Source organism: Aphis gossypii, chromosome X, assembly GCF_020184175.1.
Source record: "Aphis gossypii isolate Hap1 chromosome X, ASM2018417v2, whole genome shotgun sequence".
Classification (NCBI taxonomy): domain Eukaryota; kingdom Metazoa; phylum Arthropoda; class Insecta; order Hemiptera; family Aphididae; genus Aphis; species Aphis gossypii.
Genome location: NC_065533.1, coordinates 7,708,283 through 7,727,721, shown reverse-complemented (window position 1 = coordinate 7,727,721; position 19,439 = coordinate 7,708,283). Strand labels below are relative to the sequence as shown.

The following is a 19,439-nucleotide window of genomic DNA, read 5'->3' as shown; positions in this document are numbered from 1 at the left end:
ATGTTGATGCGCATTTGATGTATGATAATTAGGTACAGGTAAAACGGACAATACGCAAACGATAATTAGCGTTGATGCACAAATGATATACGGCCTTTATTTACCCACGGTAGGGTAGATAGCGAGATTCCTAGATCTGCAGACCATGTCCACGGGATATCTTCCTGGAGAGGGTTGTGGAAAAAAATTAGTAATATAAAAAATATATTATATTTATATTAATATTCTAAAGACACGAAAAGTGTTTACCAACATTTTTACTAATTATAATTTTTCGATCATACAATATACTTTTTTTTGATCCGATAAAACCAATATCTGTTAATTACCTATATATAGGTAAGCAAAAAAAGTCAAAATGAGGTGTTGAACTTTTCCTTTTTGCACGCGGGCTCTATCAGACTGTATAATAATATGATGGACGAAATTAGTAGGATGCATACGCCAATAACAATGTTCACGTAATAATAATATACGGTGGTAAGGATTTAGTGTACGGCCAATATTTACTTTCGCGTCTGATTAATAAATATTTATTTTTGCGTATTATTTTCGTCATCTTAAATATACATCACACGATCGCGTATATATTATAACATTTCCGTGTTTACTCGTGTCCACCGCAGCAGTTACATTGAATTATTGAATCATTTTAAGTAAAATCTAACAAAGTCAATTGCAGTAATTTTGTATACGCCCGTGAATTATTTATGTCGATTAAAAAATGTAAAACATTGCGTAGAGCAGGTAGCCTGGTCTCGAACAGGTGATGGTCGCGGGGAGGAGAGTGTGTTGTTTCCCCCTCGGAAAACGTATACGCACGACGTGTTCGTGATCACGAGTCCCGTGCGGCGATATTCCTACCTACGATCGAATGGTCGGTGTCGGTTGGCCGTGGGGAGTGTTCAGGCAGCGACAGGTAGCTGTTGTCTCCGCCGCCTCGTGTTGTTCACGCGCTACGGTCCGGTGCTTGCGAGTACGCGAGTCGTCGACGTCGATGATATACTCGACACTACGTCGACAACACTTACCGCCCCTTTCACATCTCAAACGAAAAAATGCACAACGTGAGTCCACTCGTGGAAATATTTGGGACAGATCTGTGAAAGGAAAATTAAAAAAAAAAGTCTAATAGTGTCGTCATCAGTAATTTGGTACATATAAAAAAAAGGCTGTTCTGTTATGTATATATAACAATATTACTCATCTCGATTAAAAACAATTTATTATGACAGAAATTTAATAAATTTGCTGTCATTGCTTTTGTCATCTAAATATTGTATCGGCAGACGATTGTATTATTTTTCACGGTAGTGTAAATAATGTGATGCATGCTCAATTATCTATTGTCTCAGTGACCAATGTGCGAGAACCTTTATTTTTTAATGAACATAACGCCCAATATATTTTTATTTTCGGTAGTACCTAATAATATTTTCGAATAGGTAACTATTAATTTTTACGCGCGTATCGTATGCAGCATACGCATCTTAATACAAAATTATAATTTTTTTACTTACCCGAATTCCTATAATACATACCTATACGTATTTATTTATTGAATGATTATTGAATTTCGTATTTATGGTTTGCAATGTTGTACATTGGATAGGAGGTAATTATTTTAGTACGCCTTTGTGTACCTATAGATTTAAAGATTATCGACAAGCCTGTGACTGACTAACAGAAAATTATATCTGACGTTCCAGATTTATTTTAATATTTTATGACAGTTTTTTTCTTCTTTTTTTTATGTGTGGAAAGCGAATAAAATTAAATGATACCTATTTGCTGTTCAAAAACAACAGAGGAAAATTGTTATAGTGTAAATAAACGATATACCTATATGTTTATGATGATGTCTGCAGCGCACTGTTTGTTTTCTCTCTATGGTCCATATACGCAATATATAGACACTTATGTATTCACGCAGAATCGTTTTTTATTTTTTTTTATTTTGAAAGTCGAATACAAAATAAAATATAAAACCAATATGTCATAATCTCAAAAATGTTATTCTCTGTTATATATGTAATAAGTGATTTTAATCTAAGATAACTCATTAATCATAAAAAAACGATTTTAATAAGTGAAAGCGTTTTATCTATAATACGCGTGGGTATGAGGGAGAAAACAAATATTACGCTGACGTCTTCTTAAAATCTACCTCCAGGTGGTTTCACCATGGCTTAATACGGCAACAAGGTGAAGGGACTAAATTAAATATATATATATATATGTGTGTGTGTGTGTGTGTGTGTGTGTGTGTGTGTGTGTATATTGTATATATAGTATACATCGTGTAATGAATGCGCAGTGACAAAATTGTTAAGAAGGATCGACACTCACCCCTCACCTCGCACCAAGTATACGACACTAGTCCAAAGGTTCAAATGAATAGGTACACAGATAGGTAGGTAGTTAGACAACAGGTAAAGTATATGAAAACGTACATTGTCCGGCCGGATGCGATGTCGCGAATCATGATAACGGAAGTCGATAACTGTCCCTACCAATCGGATCGATTCCTTATATTGAATAAAAAAAAATACAGTAGATGCAGCGTTATATTATAACGGTCGGACGTGAACAAATGTCAGTCGTTCTACAGTCTCTGGACGTGCATGTTACCGTCTCCGGACCGTTACAATTGTGTAGGGCAGGTAGTGCGATTTTTTTTCTTTTTCGTCAAAAAACTAGTGTTTATTATTTATAAAACATATAATTCTATTTTTTCGTTTAGTGTTTGGCACTTCGTTTTGAAAATGGACAACGGATCTGAAGACGGAATTCGTGTCGACGTCGCTTACGAAAACCGCGAACGTAAAGACAGCAATTCTGAACGGAAAACAGTTCGGTTCGACCCGCAACCGCCGAGGGTGATGTATCTCGACTTGGAAAAAGGTTATGATCCAACTCCACGACCGTCGTACTTGGTTCGTCAGCGCGTTGTGAAATATCAGATGGAATTGTCGAATCGCTCGAATGCGAAGCCACCTCTGCCGCCTAGGAATAATGTTGACCCGTTGATTGCGCTCGCCGAGTTACTAGAGCAACCGTTGCCACCTACACCACCGCCTTCACCGGTAATAAAGATGAACCAGCCGAATCTTAAGCCGAAGCCGCTCCTAAATGGACAGTTGACGGTCACCAGTCGGGGCGTGCAGCACTACAGACGCGACCCCGCGTCTGTAGAAGCACTTGCCCGCAGTACCGCTGTAGGAGGAACCCATTACGGAAATCCCGCGTTGCCGACGCAATTTTACACAGCGCTCAGCATGAACCCAAACGTACCGCCGAAAATACCGAAAAAGGCGAAAATGCCACCACCCCCTCCCCCGCCATTGCAACCAAAGCCATCCACGTTAAAGGCCACAGCGGAGGTAGCGGTGCAGGAGGAGCCGAAGCCGTCCACATCAAAGGCGGCAGTGCAGGAGGAGTCGGAGCCGTCCACACCTAAGGCGGCAGTGCAGGTGGAGCCAAAGCCGTCCACATCTAAAACGGCAATTCAGAAAGAGCCGAAGCCGTTAAAGATGGTAGTGCAGGTTGAGGTGCACGTGGAGCGGAAGCCGTCGACTTCTAAGGCGGCAGTGCAGGTGGAGCCAAAGCCGTCCACATCAAAGGCGGCAGTGCAGGTGGAGCCAAAGCCGTCCACATCAAAGGCGGCAGTGCAGGAGGAGTCGGAGCCGTCCACATCAAAGGCGGCAGTGCAGGAGGAGTCGGAGCCGTCCACACCTAAGGCGGCAGTAGACATGGTGGTGCAGGAGGATCCGAAACCGTCCACATCTAAGGCGGCAGTGGATATGGTGGTGCAGGAGGAGCCGAAGCCGTCCACATCTAAGGCGGCAATGGACTTGGCGATTCAGGTGGAACCGGAGCCGTCCACATCTAAGGCGGCAATTGACTTGGCGATTCAGGTGGAACCGATGACGAACGGTCAGACGCAGTCGGATGGAAAACAGCAGGACGACGGCGGTAATGACAAGAAGCACAAAGGTAAGTGCAAAATACGCGATGGTCGGTGTAAAAAGTGCGAGCGCGCGTCCAGCCAACAAGCGGACGACAACAACCATGATGGACCCGGGATGCGATGTTTGCTTTTCACCATCCAGTGCTTAGGATGCTCCACTATGTGATTATTTAAGGTATTTCGCTCAACTTATAGTTCAATGTTAAATGTATTATTCTTATGAAATTGCTTTTAATGTTTACTGCAATAATTAATAACACGTCATAAAAGTTTTGTATTATTATTATTATTATCATGTTTTTTTTTTCAATAATAAACAAAAAAAATTTAACTTTCTACTTAAAATATTGACTATATTAGAATAATACGTTTGGCATTGTTTTATAGACACAATAAAAAATTGTGTCCGTCCGATGTGTACGTAGTGATATTAATATTATTATTGTTTTTTTATTAATTTTTTTTTTATTATACCTAAAATATTCTTGTTCTTTATATCGTCGTTTTGATTTTTTTTTCACCTATATAGTTTACCTATCCCATACTATTACAAGAATATTATCATATTTAATGATGGCGCGTTTAAATATTTTCCTGTTGAGTTTACGTGTTTTAAGGTCAAAATAATATTATACGTATCGGTAGAATTTCTGTTGCGACAGTAATAATTCACAGCGTAGGTACCTACCTATTATCGTAAGTCTATTATGCGCTTACTCACACAGACACGCAGTGTACGGTGTTCGTTCGGTTGTATTGTGTACTGCAACAGGTATAATATTATTATTAAAGCGGTGTAATTCTATACAGAGTACACGTTTAAAATCGTCCTTTTGAATTGTATTCGGTAGTTAGGTAAGTATTTTATAACATTATAATAAACAATTCAAAACGAAAAAACGGTTTTACCAGTTAATCCGATTCGCCATATCGGCCAACGTCGACGCATAATTTAAGTACACCGTGATTTCGTGTATTTACTTTACATGGGTATTAAACTATTATACTACTACTAACTATATATTATATGTCAAAGAGATATCAGTGTTATGAATCGCGGAAAAAAAAAGCCCGGTATATAACAATATTAAAAAAAAATAGCTTATTTAATTATCATAAAAAAAAATAATATATTTAAAAAAAAATCAATAATTATAATTTTTATCTTGGTCTTGTTCTAATATCATGAGCAACTTTTACTGAAAATTCTTTTACGGTAATTAAATTATTAACCAACAAAATGTCGAACTAAACTGACAAAATTGAAAACTGTTCGGTTACCCATACGGTATATTATATACACGGTGGATATACCCAGCGACTATAGATATCTTTATGTATATTAACAATATCGGATGTATAGTCTAACGAGTAAAACTCGACACACCAGATAATTAAGATAAAAGCAATAGACAGTACCTATATTTGATTATTACATGCAATCAAAAGCTAAGCAGTGTTTATATTTTTAATATTGTCAGCGATATCGGCATCTATCTATAAGATAATTTTCTAAATTTCGTTAGATAAATCATTTATAGTTACAATTTATATTTTTACTAATTGGAAGTTTGATTGTGTATCACATCGTATTTTTATTTTACCTAATTATATATAGGTATACTGGACTTTTTAAGTTTCGGACTTTTTTGCCTATAGGACTTTTTGGTAGTATATCCAGACTATCCAGTCTTATTATTGTTGTTGTTGTTGTACAAGTGTACAACAATAATAATATTAATAATACGAAGGCATAATGTATACGTCATACAATACGGTGTTCCGACAGGTACAATACATATAGGTAGGTATGTGGTCGCCGCTGTTTCAAACACAACAGATTTTTTCAAGAAAACCGGACAACTATAATACATAATATTATTATTATCATATAAGCATTATAGGCGCAGTCGCAGTGTCATCGAAACAAGCCGCTGTTCACAATACTATTGTATTACAACGAGTAAACAGGGGAAGCATTGTGTACAAAGGTAAGTGAACCGCATGAAGTGGTGATTTAAGATTGATTATACATGTAGGTATACTTATAATATGCAGTGTGGTATTTTCAAATTTTATTCTAGAGGGGGGGGGCACGAAAAATAATTATATAATATTTTATATTAAAATAATTTTTATTGTAAAAACTACGAAGTAAGTAGGTAATTTTATATAATATTAAAGTAATTAATAAGTACATAGGTATAAGCTATATGAATTAATGATTATTTATTCAAATTCCAAAAAAGAACATATTTTGTATCTTCCTATTGTAATAATATATTTATTAATATATAAATTAAGAGGACGCAACACCCGTACATGTGTTGTCTCCGTCTTACAAGTGCGTAACATGGCAAATTTGCGGTCAGCAGATCACTTTTAGATCCGTTAGTTAAAAAATTAGAGTAAATAGACATATTATGAAACTTAATGGTAAGAAGATTATCTGTGTTTGTATGTTGATTTTTCACAATTATTCAGTTTTTAAGCGTGCTATGAGCATTTTTAATTTACGCTATAGGTAGGTAATAGGTATATCATATACGCATAACTTACTTAAAAATTTAACTACCGTAAAAACCAACATGGCAACATACAAACACAGATAATCTTCTTACCATCAAGTTTCATAATATGTCTATTCACTCTAATTTTTAAACTAACGAAGCTAAAAGTGATCTGCTGAACGTAAATTTACCATGTTACGCCTTTGTAAGACGGAGACAACACATGCGCGGGTGTTGCGTCCTTTTAAGAGTTATGTGTATATTATGTTTGTTTAATAGTTAGGTATGAAATCTTATTTGTATAATTATTAATTATTAAAATATAATAAACTTAAATCTGGCTATAAATATTTTTTTTCGATTTCTGAAGGGGAGTTGAGTTCTGGGTATATTTTGTATTTATACAATCATTATTCAACTACTTATGTGGAACTCAATTCAATTTTTACATTTTTCTACTGAACAAAAAATGTTTTATCAACATTAATAGAACAAAAAACTAAAACAAAATTAAAAACATCAAAAGTCGAAAAATATGTATAAACATGATTCCATAAATTAGAAAAAATGTTTCGATCTTTAACACTGAGAAGACAATTGGGCTTGTTCTCACAATGTTGAATGTACCTCCTTATTTCTGTTATTTAATCAGTGGCGATTACACTTTTATGATACACCAAAACTAAATTTCAAGAAAAACTTATGGTATATATTATAATAACTATAATAATATTAATATATATACCTATGTCCTATACTCGTATATAATGTTTATAATATACACTATTAAGTATTAATCATACATTATACAGTGGTATCGTATATCTACAAACATTATAAATATAATATTGTATAATATTATATAATATTATATTGTTTAAAATTAATAATTAATCATAGCATGTGACATGTGAATCGATCGATAACGACATAATCCGACGAATATCAACAAAATACCTACATATTGTAATAATATAAGAATTAATTATTAGTTATAATACGTACACTTTGTGCCGTCTGGTTATTATTCGATCTTCGTATTACGGCTACGCAGAAAACAAAATAAATTTATGGGTTTTAAGTATAATTTTAGTGTTTTTAAAATTATCAAATTAAATATTAAACTATATTTAAAAATGGTTATGCTTATGAGTTATGAGTATATCTACTATACCTAGTAGTACCTATATCTAGGTGTCTAATTGATACATTTACAGTTTTACATGACAATTTTCCACACTCTAAGTTTAATAAAATATTCGTCGTTTTTTTTTAAATCTATATTTTTATGAGCTTATGCATAATTATATAATATTATATGAATGTGTAATAATAAATGCTAATAATCAGAGGTGTTCCCAATAATTTTTTCGAGAGTATACTAAATCATAACACCAAAATATAAACACTTAATACAATAAAAATATTTTTCTTATGGGTTATAAGAGTAAAGCTGGTAAAGAGCGCGTGTCAATAATATGGAAAAAATGTTCAACAGATTTTTTACATAAACCTCTTTATATTATACTTCGTCAATCTTTAGAAATATTAAAATGTATCTAAAGAGTATAACTTTTTCAGTCATAAGCTCATAAATCATTGACGTAAATATGGGAAAATTACTTAATTAAATTAATTTTGTTTTTTCCTTTGTACATGATTTGAGTATATTATGCAGTATACTTATAATTTTGACATTTTGTAAAAATATCTAGAGAGTTAAAATTGCAAATCGATTGAGACTTGAGAGCATACTCAATATACCCATATTATTGAAAAAAAATCTTGAGAGTATACGGTGTATATTATGTAGTATACCCTATGGAAACACCCCTGCTAATAACTATAATAATTAAGATCCGGATATGAATGAAAAATACAACTTGGTCTATATAGATGATGCATTATTTTCTATTGATAAATTAATTATTATATGTATACAAACCATAAATAATATAGCAACAAAGTTCTAGGAATATTTTTAGATTTGTTGCATAATATGTAAATCATAAATTAATATTTTTATATAAATTACCTAAATTATTATGGTCGGAGTGTCAAAATTTAATAAATACGATTTACTAAGTTCATATCTAATAAATAAACCACAAATAATTCAGGTTAATAATTTTTTACCATTACAGATACAATATGGTGTACTACATGGTAAAGTTCTAGGTCCTATACTTTTTATTATATATTTAATGATCTGTTGAATACTGATATAATAATGTTAACAGTGTGGTTTGCAGCTGATGATCGGATATTTCGATTCAAGATAAAAACAACTGATTCACTTTTTTTTTAAAGTTCTAATATTGTGTATTGTAATAAACAAAACAATATCCTGATTTGATAATAATTCACTAAAATTAAATTTAAATAAATCAAAATACATTTATTTTATTATAATTAATATTCTAAAGAAATTGATTCGATGTATAAAATACTTGTTAGTTCATCAAACAGTATAATAATATAGATATAATCTAAAAAAAATGTATTGCTCTGGTATAATACTGGATAATAAAATTAAATGGGATCAATATAATAATTTTTTTATCTTTAATGACGTAAAAAATATATTTAATACATAATTAAAACGACTTATTATATAACGCTCAATTTCGAATTACGTGGAATAATTGTTTGGGGTCAGGCATATGACTCTTCCACTAATAATAATTAATTGAATACAGCTGCAAACAGCTTGCTTAAATTTTCGTTAATTAAACCTAAATACACCAGTTGTAGGCAGTAATCATTATTTGGTACGTAAATTTAAAAAAATTATATCAACAACTTTTATTTGAAAAATATATTAATATACAAATGTAGACAGAATACAATACCAAACATCCTCTTAAATATATTATTCCAGATAAAAAAAAAATATGAATATAACTGTCCCTAAATATAGTTAAAATGTTTGTACAAAAAAGACGAGTTATATATTTTTTATATAGGTATTTATTTATTTTACTTTTAGTATTATATAAGTAGTGGGTATTGATATATTTTTTCTGTAAATATTGTATTTACTATATTATTAGTATTTTATTATTAAAATAATAATATAAGTATATTTCAATATGTATATTATATTATATCAACTTATACTGCAATATAAAATGTAATAACATTTTTCTGTAAACAACATAAAACAAGATTTACGAGTATAGTACCAATAAAAAAAATAATATTTTAAAATAAATCAAAAATGTTATTGTGTTTAGTAAAATTCATAATAATAAAATGTATACAAGTTTAAGTTCCTACGAATAATGTTTTTAAATATTAAGAAAATACTTAACATTATTATTTATCGTTTAAATAAATAATTTCCTTCAAATTAAAACTATAAATGCCTGTAAAAAATAATTGTCTTTAAACACTTTTTAGATTTTATGATTTTTAGTAACTTATAAAAAAATCTTGAATAAAATGTTCAAATCTTAGATTCAAAAAAAAAAAATTTATGAATTTTTAACTAAAAAATTATTTGTAGTCTTTTACGATTTTGACAAATCTCGTCAAAATTCGTATTTAAATTTAGTCCAAAAACACATTTTGAAGAACTAGAAAGAAAATAGAGTGTGGTTTTTATACAAAGTTCAATCTAAAACAACAGATTTTTTTAACAAAATGTTGTACATTATTTAATTCTAAAATAATAATTTAATTAATTCATTTAAATGTTTTTATCTTTACTTTTTTTCTATATCTATTGAAGTTACAACTTGTTTTCATCATTTTGATTATAACGACAAACGGTTATAATCTATTATGACCTATTTTCCTTGGTTCCTTGAACGTCATCATAAACGATTTCTACTGTATGTCCATGGTATGAGAAAAACTATAAAGAGCAAAAGTAACAACCTTTAATTATGATAAAAAAAATTATAACAGAAGAATTAAAATTAAATGAGTTGTTTTCTGTGCTTATATATTATTATTATATTATATATTAGGTAGTTTCTTGTAATTCAAATTTGATAATATTTGAAGATTTTAAATTAAAATTATTATCATAATCACTTTTGGATATTTTCATAAAACAATAATCGGTAAAGCATGATTTCGTACGTTTTACCTTTTTAGGAACACGATTACGTACGATTGTCTGTGCAATGCTGCCGCATTTAATATATATTGCCAATTTGTTTAAAGTATAAAAAATTGTAAAATTGTAAAAATGTAAAAAAATAATTGTAATTTAATACCTTGATATTTGTTACAAATTTTTGACAAATATTTTATTCGTCGTTATTTAATATTTATAGTCAATTCGTTTAAAATATAAAAAAAATTGTAAAATTGTAAAATAATAATTATATAATACTTGATAAATACTTATAATATACTTATGATATACAACAGAAACTTACCTGATAGGTATATATCACTGTTGTACGTATAAAGTATATAAATGTAACTAAACAGACGACCGGATTTACAGTCCGATTTTTTATAAGTAGAATTAGATTGTGGTAAATTGACAGTGCCGTTTTTCGCTGCTGATATCAGTAAGTTCACTCAGTACTCCGGACGCCGGCTCCGGCACACTGTACTTAGAGGAACAGCCCTGATCGGCCGGCAAAATATAATCGTGTGTTTGGACCCTTATAGTTAAATATAAGCGAAACGTATGTAAAACGCTCTAATTACAATTACAACGATTACAACGCGGCGTATAACTTCCGTCGTGTATAACTATATTAGCTACTCCGATATAAACTTCCAATTCGACGAAAAACGATTTGGAATACGCAGCTTACGAAATGCGGTGGAAAACGACGTGTCTAGCCCCGACCTAAGTCAAATAGACTAATACCGTATGGAAATCTGGTAACATTGCATCAAACTCTTGGGTACAAAACGTACGGAATCGCGTGTCTCAAAATGTGCACGTTTCCGTACGCTGATATAAGGACCGTACGGAATCGTGTTCTACCAACAATAATAACAATAACTGTATATTAGTTTAAATTCTACAATCTTTGTGGTTAAAAACAAAAATTTTGAAAATTTTTAATTATATCTTTTACTATAATTTATTAAATATGTCAATTTCAAGTAAATTCAAAAATGATAAATTGGATCACGGACTCACTAATAGTGACGAAATTAAATTAAAATAATGTAAGTATACCTACACAGAAAATAGGTATATATTGTTCATCGTATAATTTACTTATAGGTACTCTATTTGTGGCCAGCTTAAATAAACACCTTTTTTTAAGGATTATTATTAATAACTATTACTTTGTAAATATTATATTCTATGTATAGGAAAAAACGGAAAAACGGGGAAAAAATATTTTGCATATACCTAAATAGGTATTTCAAAAGTTAGCATGATATACTGTGATTGAATTTACATGTCCAAAAAATTCGTGTTTTGCAAAAACTCAAAGTAAAAATCAGTGGCGGCTCGTGTACTTTGAAAGTGGGAGGACGATATAAAATTGCTTATTTATGAAAAGTATCGAACACAAATAATATTAATAATAGATAATTAATTAAATCTATTTAATACATAAAAATTATTATATATATTATTTAGCTATTATGTTACAACCGCTCAAAGTAAATAATAAACACACGCAAGTTCGGAATCCGTGCACATATCGGGCGATTAAAATCATCGCCCCGGCGGCAGTATTATTATTGTGTTCCCTTTCTTAATTATTGTATTTCGATCAATCTTATTATGATGAGCGACTTTCAACATCGCCCAAGCATCACATTCGCTGCTCGCGAGTCCCGGAAAATTGTTATTGGTAATCGATTCTTAGAAGCTACAGACGCTACAGTGTTGAATGATTTATTTTATTTTCTGATAATGTTTTCATAATATTTATTAGTGTAAATATAGGAAACACAACTTTTATTTTTAAGTTTTTGACAATATTATACTACAATATAAATTTTAAATTTGATATTAAACTTATAAATAAGTAATAAATGATAATTTTAGAAGAGGGGCGATCACCCAATCGCCCCTATTTACGAGCCGCCACTGGTAAAAATAAAATATACAGTAATGTCACATTCGTTGTAGACGGTAAAGGGATCCATCCGAATTGCATGCGATTTCTTAAAGGATTCTGTCCGAATTGCATGCCGTGTATCGACAATATACTAATTACATTATAACTTAAACTTTTTTTTGAACTTTTATAATTTAAAAAAAAATGCATGTGTATAGAAATGCTCTATGATATGGTCGTTACAAATGATTAATTTCTAATTGAAATATTTTAAACTTTATTTTTATTTTGAACTGTATTTAGGTATATACATTATACATATTATATAATACGCTTTTTCAAATGTAATGTGACTACCTATCTATAAATACAATATTATTATTATTATTTAAAAAACTCCACCAAATTTTATATTATTATTATAATTATTTATTTAAAATATAGGTACCATGCACAAATGTAAAATACATTTACTTTAATATACTAAACTACAGTCTTTCTATTTAATATTATTTAATATTAACAGTTTCACCTTCTCCAATATTTTTATATTTTACTGTAATGAGTGTAATGTAACAAAAGCCCGTTCTTTCAGTGGAAAAGTAAGTTAAATTATTTCATCATAAATAAAATTATATAGGACATGTAATTCGGACAAACCTCTCAATGAGGTGACATGCGATTTGGACAGACCCTTTCAACTGATGGCATGCAATTCGAATGCACCGGGTTAAATGTACGCCGCGTCATGTAGCCATACATGACATATTATACGCGCATTACTTATATACATAAAAAAATATTTATTTTTTTTAAATATCATATAATTTACTTCCGTTTGTAATTTTATGTTCAGTATTTTAATATTATTGGATAATATTATGTACTACACTGTCTACACTTTCGATGATCGTATATAGTTGATACTTTGATAGTTGATACCTTGACTTACAGTATTATTGTTTACGGCTTATATAAGAATTTAGCAGCGTTGGGTATGCGCATCACCAACCTACACGTCTCGTGTTTTATTAAAGTTCATAAGAAAAAAAAATAGGACAAACCAATATATTATTATTTTATTTTACCGCTGCAGTGAGCACGTTCGTTGTACGAATGTATTATTACAGCAAAATATTTAATATAATATATATATTATATCACTCGAGTACCCATATTGTATAACACTGTAATATTATACAGTATGTAGATACATACATATCTATAATATATAATATATATTATACATGTGTACATAACGCCATAAGCATTTTTCGTGGATACGACGAAAATCAAAAATAAAAAGCAATAATAATTACGCAGTTGTACGAAGGCTGCAGGAGATACCGCGAGAGCAAACTATTTACTAAAAATTTAAGAAATCATTTTATGTCAAAACTTTTTTTAAATGCTTATTAAAATATTTACTAAATGAATAATCGACTTTTTAACAGTTTAGTATTTCAAGTACTCCTGATTATAAAAATCTCTTTTCAGATCGTTTTGACCGTAAATAAATTTCATAATTATGTCGTACCTATCAGTAAACACTAAACAGTCAGCTTATCACTTGTTTTCGTTACCTCCGCAATAAACCTCGCTTATATATAGCCTGTTTATCATTTGTATTTACCATGTTAAATATTATATTTTACGAATAACTGCTATTTTTACATAGTATATATGTTCCTCGATGTAGGTACCTACTCGCAAACTGAGATCATTTCTACCCTTCTCGTTACGATACGGCGCAGACTCACCCACACACCCACACGGTTAGGGTGCCTTTGTCAACCTATATCTTAAATATTATTTCCTGTTTATATGTTTAAGTTCAGAGGGGACCAATGAAAAATGATTCATCGTCGATGAATGTATTGATTTTACAATTATTTCATGTGTATATGCGATGTCTGTATTCATCGAATAAATATATTGTGTATACGCACGATAATATTGTAGTCCAAAAAGGGGTTCAATCTAAAAATTTGATGGATGAGGGTGGTTTTCGATGGTAGATTAGATTTAGCTTATACTTTGAACAGGTTAAAATTAAAATGACCAGTACCTATTTTTTAAAATTACTGGGAAAAACAAACGACAATTATTAAGGAACAACGGGAATTTCATTATGTAAATCCAGTTTTTGATAAAATCGATTTTATTTTTTTGGTACATTCGAATTATAATAACTGTATACCTAGATGTATTTAAAATATCAACCAAATTTTATCTGTTAATTTTCTATGCATTGAATAAATTTTCAAAATATTTCTTCTGTTTTTGAGTATACATATAAATATTTGAATTTTTTTTTATAAATATTGATAAAAAATTATTCACTATATATAAAAATGGTTGAAAAATATAGTTTAAGTTTTTCATAATGCTAGTTGAAACAAACAGATTATTTTTATAAGCATTCGAAGTTCAAATTTGAACTAAATTATACGTAGATAGGTATTTAAACTATAAAATGATATTCATAATTATTTATTTTGTTATAATCCGAAAACATTATTTTATTAGTTGTTAACGCAGACGAAGATCAAATCTAAAACTATTCACGGGGACATCAAAATAATTTTAAATTTTAACACGTATATATAAGCAATAATACATAGGCGTTTGGCGAAAATCTTTTAAGTATCTACAGTTATTCGTTTTTTAATTACAACATATCTATTGTTTTAATTACCCAAAACACACTAATATTACCTATACTATCTGATAATTTTTTTTTATTAGTATTATAGATAAAAAAAACTTGTTCCTATTCAATTTTCAAATTTAAGGTATAAAAAAGAAAATTTTTTTTGAATTTCAAATTGTAAAATAATTTGTAAATTTTCGAGATTTTGACGAATTTCCTTAAAATTTTGAGTTAAATCACAAATAAAAAAAAATATTTATATTGTGACTATATTTTAGATATATTTCTATTGATAGGCATATGAAAAGTTTATGTGGCACTTTTACTAAGTTTTTACCCTTATAATGATATCATCTTAATAAAAAATGTGTTATATATTTAATAACATTTCTATCAAACTATAAATTGTATTGTTATTATGTTATATGATATGCAATAAATTGTTGCCATGTTATTGAATAGATAAAAAATAATAAAAAACAACAAAATAAAATATTTTAAGTTTCTCATCAAAATTTTCCAAAATTTTCAATTTTCAAACAGTTTTAAGTGATATATATTAATCTTACAACTATTTTATTTTTAACAAAATGTTCCGTAATGAAGATACAGGCCCTAAATTATGGTTTAATGAGATATGGGCTACAAAATCTATTGCTAAAAGAGAATTTCAAAAAAATAATTATGAAATAGGTAAATTACGTTAAATTTAATAATAATTAATTTATGCTACGCAAACTACAGTAACTGAGTTACCTATACATATATATATAGAATAATTTAGCGCCCGAGTTTATATGCTTTAAAAGCCTTAAAAATATGCAATATAAAATATGAATTTATCACATAAAAATATACTCTTTTAAAATAAAAAATATGCTAAAAATATCTTTAATTTCACTATTTTTAATAAAATTATTTTATATTAGGTAGGTATTATTAATTTTCAGTGGTAATTGGAACCTACTAGACGTTATTGCACTAATTTTTAGCATTTTAAATATAAATAAATAACATTTAATGAAAAAAATAACGCGCACTCGAATCACGATAAAAACGAAGAGACATGACTAAAATGTTGGTCACGAAAACTTCTCAATAACAGATTACTACAAATAACTAGTCCCGACAAAATTTTATAATATACTAAAATAACATATTATCAGAAAAGATAAGGTTTTCTTCATAAATTGTTTTGACTATAAGTATAACTTTATAGTTAGGTATACGGATTTATATTATACGTTACCTATTTAATTAATATGGTAAAAATAATACATATATGCATTTAAATGCCGTCTATATGCAAAGAAAAATCTTAAAATACAGAAATATGCTGTAGCCTGTAGGTACATGTCGAAAAATAGCAAAATATGTAAAAAAAAAATATGCAAAATAAAACTTTGTATTTCAAATCTATATACTATAACTTAAACTTGTAGCTTATCTAGCTACTTAATGGTCTGTTTGAAAAAAATATAGAAATGCATGTAAATCTGGGCCCTAAATTTATAATATAACATGTATGCGTATACCTATAAATTTTTTACCAATTTATTGATTTTATAAAAACTTTCAAGTATAATTATATTTTAGCTGCTCAATACTGTGAGAAAGTATTGGCGGTGTCCAAAAATGATTTAGACACTAGAATCCTTCTAAGCAAATGTCAACAGAAATTGTTTAAACCAAAATTGGCGTACACAAATCATATGCTAGCAGAAGATCAATTTCCTGATAAATTATCAGTCTTGGAGAATAGAGCAAGTATAATGCTGGAAAATGACGAATTTGAAAAAAGTTTAATAACATATTTAAACATATCAAAAAAAAAGATCAAGCCTATAGATTTTACATTGGGAGTTCTAAAGGTATTTTTTAGTTGTACAAATACAAAATTGTGCAGCGGGTTTATTATTATTATTTTTTTAACCAATTAGATAAGTTTAAAACACATAAATAATAATTTCAGTTGTCACAAATAATAAACAACTCAACAAATTTAAGTAAAAAAAAATATAAAGAACGTTGTTTGGGAAATACAGTTATGAAGTTGGCAGAGCTAGGGGGGTTGGATAACACAGAAGCCTTGAATTCGGTACTTTCTAAAACAAAACTTACATGCAAAAAAAAAAAGCAATCATTTTATCTTGGTCGTTTAGCAGAAGATAAAAGGTTTTTTGAAGCAGTACTTGAATCTGGTGGTCCTAGGCCGCCGTTTTACAAGGCAGAAAAGAAATTATTAAATAATATGAAACAAGTTGTTGACTCATTAGACGTAGCATATGTAAATACAATAAGCCTATAAAATTATTTATTTTTGACTATCAATAATATTTATAATTTTTCAATTATTAAAGGATCAATTGTATAAAAGAAAACAGCTATTTATCTATAGATGTGAAAAACCTAAAATGAAAGGCGATAGACTCTCAACTCAAATTAATAATTCAAATCTTATAAAAGATATGACACATCTTACGATTTGTAAATACTTAAACCTTATCACTTATTTACTTATTCAAAACCAAATTAAAGAAGCTAAATTAAAAACGGAGCTAATGATAGAATTTATGGAGAATAATTCTTATGAATCCGACATTATTTTGGATAAGGTTTACCAATGTTTTGGTATGGCGCAATATGTATTGTTTCAAAACATCAATCGGTGGAACATAGAAAAAAATCATCGGAGAATGCTCATTTTTTTAGGAGCTACTAAAACTAACATACCACTCCAGGAATCATTATTTGGACCATTTGAAATAAATCCTAAGTACGACCGCATGTGATGAATTTTTATAAATGATCAAAATAATATATTAATATAAGGTTTCCAGCCTTAAAGAACTCGAATAATTGCATTATGACAAATACATAGGCATAAATAATATCACTTTAAATAAAAAATAATTATCAAAAATATGTTGAGGTTGCTAGTACTTACCTAGTAACTATTTGTGACAGATAATATTTTTTTTTACTAATTATTTGAAATCTTAAACTTGTATTAAAAATTATAAATTATAATACTTATATAAAGTTTTCAGTCATTACACTTTTGATAAGAATTCTATAAGGACTTAATAATATATTTATAATAGACTCAAAAATACTGATAAAATATAATATGATTTACTTTTAATAAGACACTTGGAGTTTATAAATAATTTTTATAGGTACTTACCAAAATAAATTCACGTCTTTTCAAATCATGTATTTTATTATTATTTACCTACGAGTAATTAATAAATTTGAATAACTACTAACAAGAGAACAGTGTGTTACCAAACGCTATAAATTATAACGTATTATCCGATACGATCATACTCAAAATATGTATAAATATAAACATGGACATTTTAATAATGTTTTCAATTATTTGTGATAATATTCACTATTTATTTTACAGAAGAACTCTAAAAAAATTACGTGCTCGTTTGGAAAAATCGAAGTCGACGATGGAAATGAGTTTTATTTATTACGAAAAAGCTAAATGTTATTTGGAGTTGGGCTATGATAATCTTAAAAATGCTCGAAATAAAGCCACTAGATGTTTACAACTAGCTAAAGAAATTAAAAATCAAACGTGGATTGTGAACGCATTAATTTTACTCGTATCGATTGAATTTCAATTAGACAATAAACCCAAGTGCTGTCACATATTATATAAAGCTATTGCAATTGCGTACAAACTCCAAGTGCCCGGAGTCTTAATATTTTTGGAAAAGGTTTGTAACATAAAATTATCATAATAGTTGACAGTTGTTTAACCAATTATTATTTTAAACGTAAAATTTAATTATGTAATAATACAAACTGCAAAGTGAATAAAAATAAAACAATTAATTCAGATGGTAATTGGTAGGAATTTATTATATAACTAGTAATAAATGAGTAAAATAATAATTAAAATAATTTCAATTTATTGTGATAATTTGGAACTAAATATAACCATTTTAATGCATTAAAATTAATTAATTAACGATTTATCATACATACCTACCATATACCTATGATCGTCCAATTAATTTATTTGCATTATTATTATTATTTTTTTTTTTGAAGGTGGCTAAAATGATTTTTGAAACTAATGCTATACATGTTACGCGAACTGAACAAAAGATAATGGAAGTTTTAGATTTCATGCCCGACGTTTCAACAAGAATGAATGCAATGTACAAGTTTAAACGGTTAATCACTATGCCGATAAATCTATAGTAGTACTAAATTAAGAATGTCGATTATAAATTCTTAACAGCATATAAAACAGCGTATTTATCTAATGTAATATTCTCGTCATAAACATA

General features: G+C 29.1%; 2 protein-coding genes across 11 annotated transcripts in view; both read left to right on the top strand.

Annotated features, from left to right (window-relative positions):
- Positions 1 to 4,439, top strand: part of LOC114127796 (proteoglycan 4-like) — a 32,608-nt gene extending 28,169 nt beyond the window's left edge. Inside the window, exons 3-6 of one of the 10 annotated variants that reach the window (XM_050207443.1) lie at positions 743 to 2,663; positions 2,744 to 3,473; positions 3,597 to 3,635; positions 3,714 to 4,439. In XM_050207443.1, coding sequence (XP_050063400.1) covers positions 2,766 to 3,473; positions 3,597 to 3,635; positions 3,714 to 4,136 — 1,170 coding nt within the window. In that variant the 5' untranslated portion in view covers positions 743 to 2,663; positions 2,744 to 2,765 and the 3' untranslated portion in view covers positions 4,137 to 4,439. Of the gene's footprint in view, positions 1 to 742; positions 2,664 to 2,743 lie in introns of all 10 variants that reach the window. The other 9 variants (XM_050207442.1, XM_050207441.1, XM_050207440.1 and 6 more) reach the window with 9 other exon arrangements.
- An 11,150-nt stretch (positions 4,440 to 15,589) lies between these two features.
- On the top strand, positions 15,590 to 19,439 carry LOC114127797 (uncharacterized). The gene is made up of 6 exons (XM_027992123.2): positions 15,590 to 15,822; positions 16,726 to 17,000; positions 17,102 to 17,416; positions 17,490 to 17,905; positions 18,542 to 18,860; positions 19,198 to 19,439. Exons 1-6 carry the CDS (start codon positions 15,720 to 15,722, stop codon positions 19,348 to 19,350), a joined length of 1,581 nt encoding a protein of 526 aa, XP_027847924.2. The 5' UTR covers positions 15,590 to 15,719; the 3' UTR covers positions 19,351 to 19,439.

Excerpts from the sequence above, each read along its gene's own strand:
- LOC114127797 (XM_027992123.2), top strand. The coding sequence starts at position 15,720 with ATGTTCCGTAATGAAGATACAGGCCCTAAATTATGGTTTAATGAGATA. Across the intron at positions 17,001-17,101 it reads TTACATTGGGAGTTCTAAAG|TTGTCACAAATAATAAACAA; the intron begins GTATTTTTTAGT and ends TAATAATTTCAG. Across the intron at positions 17,906-18,541 it reads CCATTTGAAATAAATCCTAA|AAGAACTCTAAAAAAATTAC; the intron begins GTACGACCGCAT and ends TTTATTTTACAG.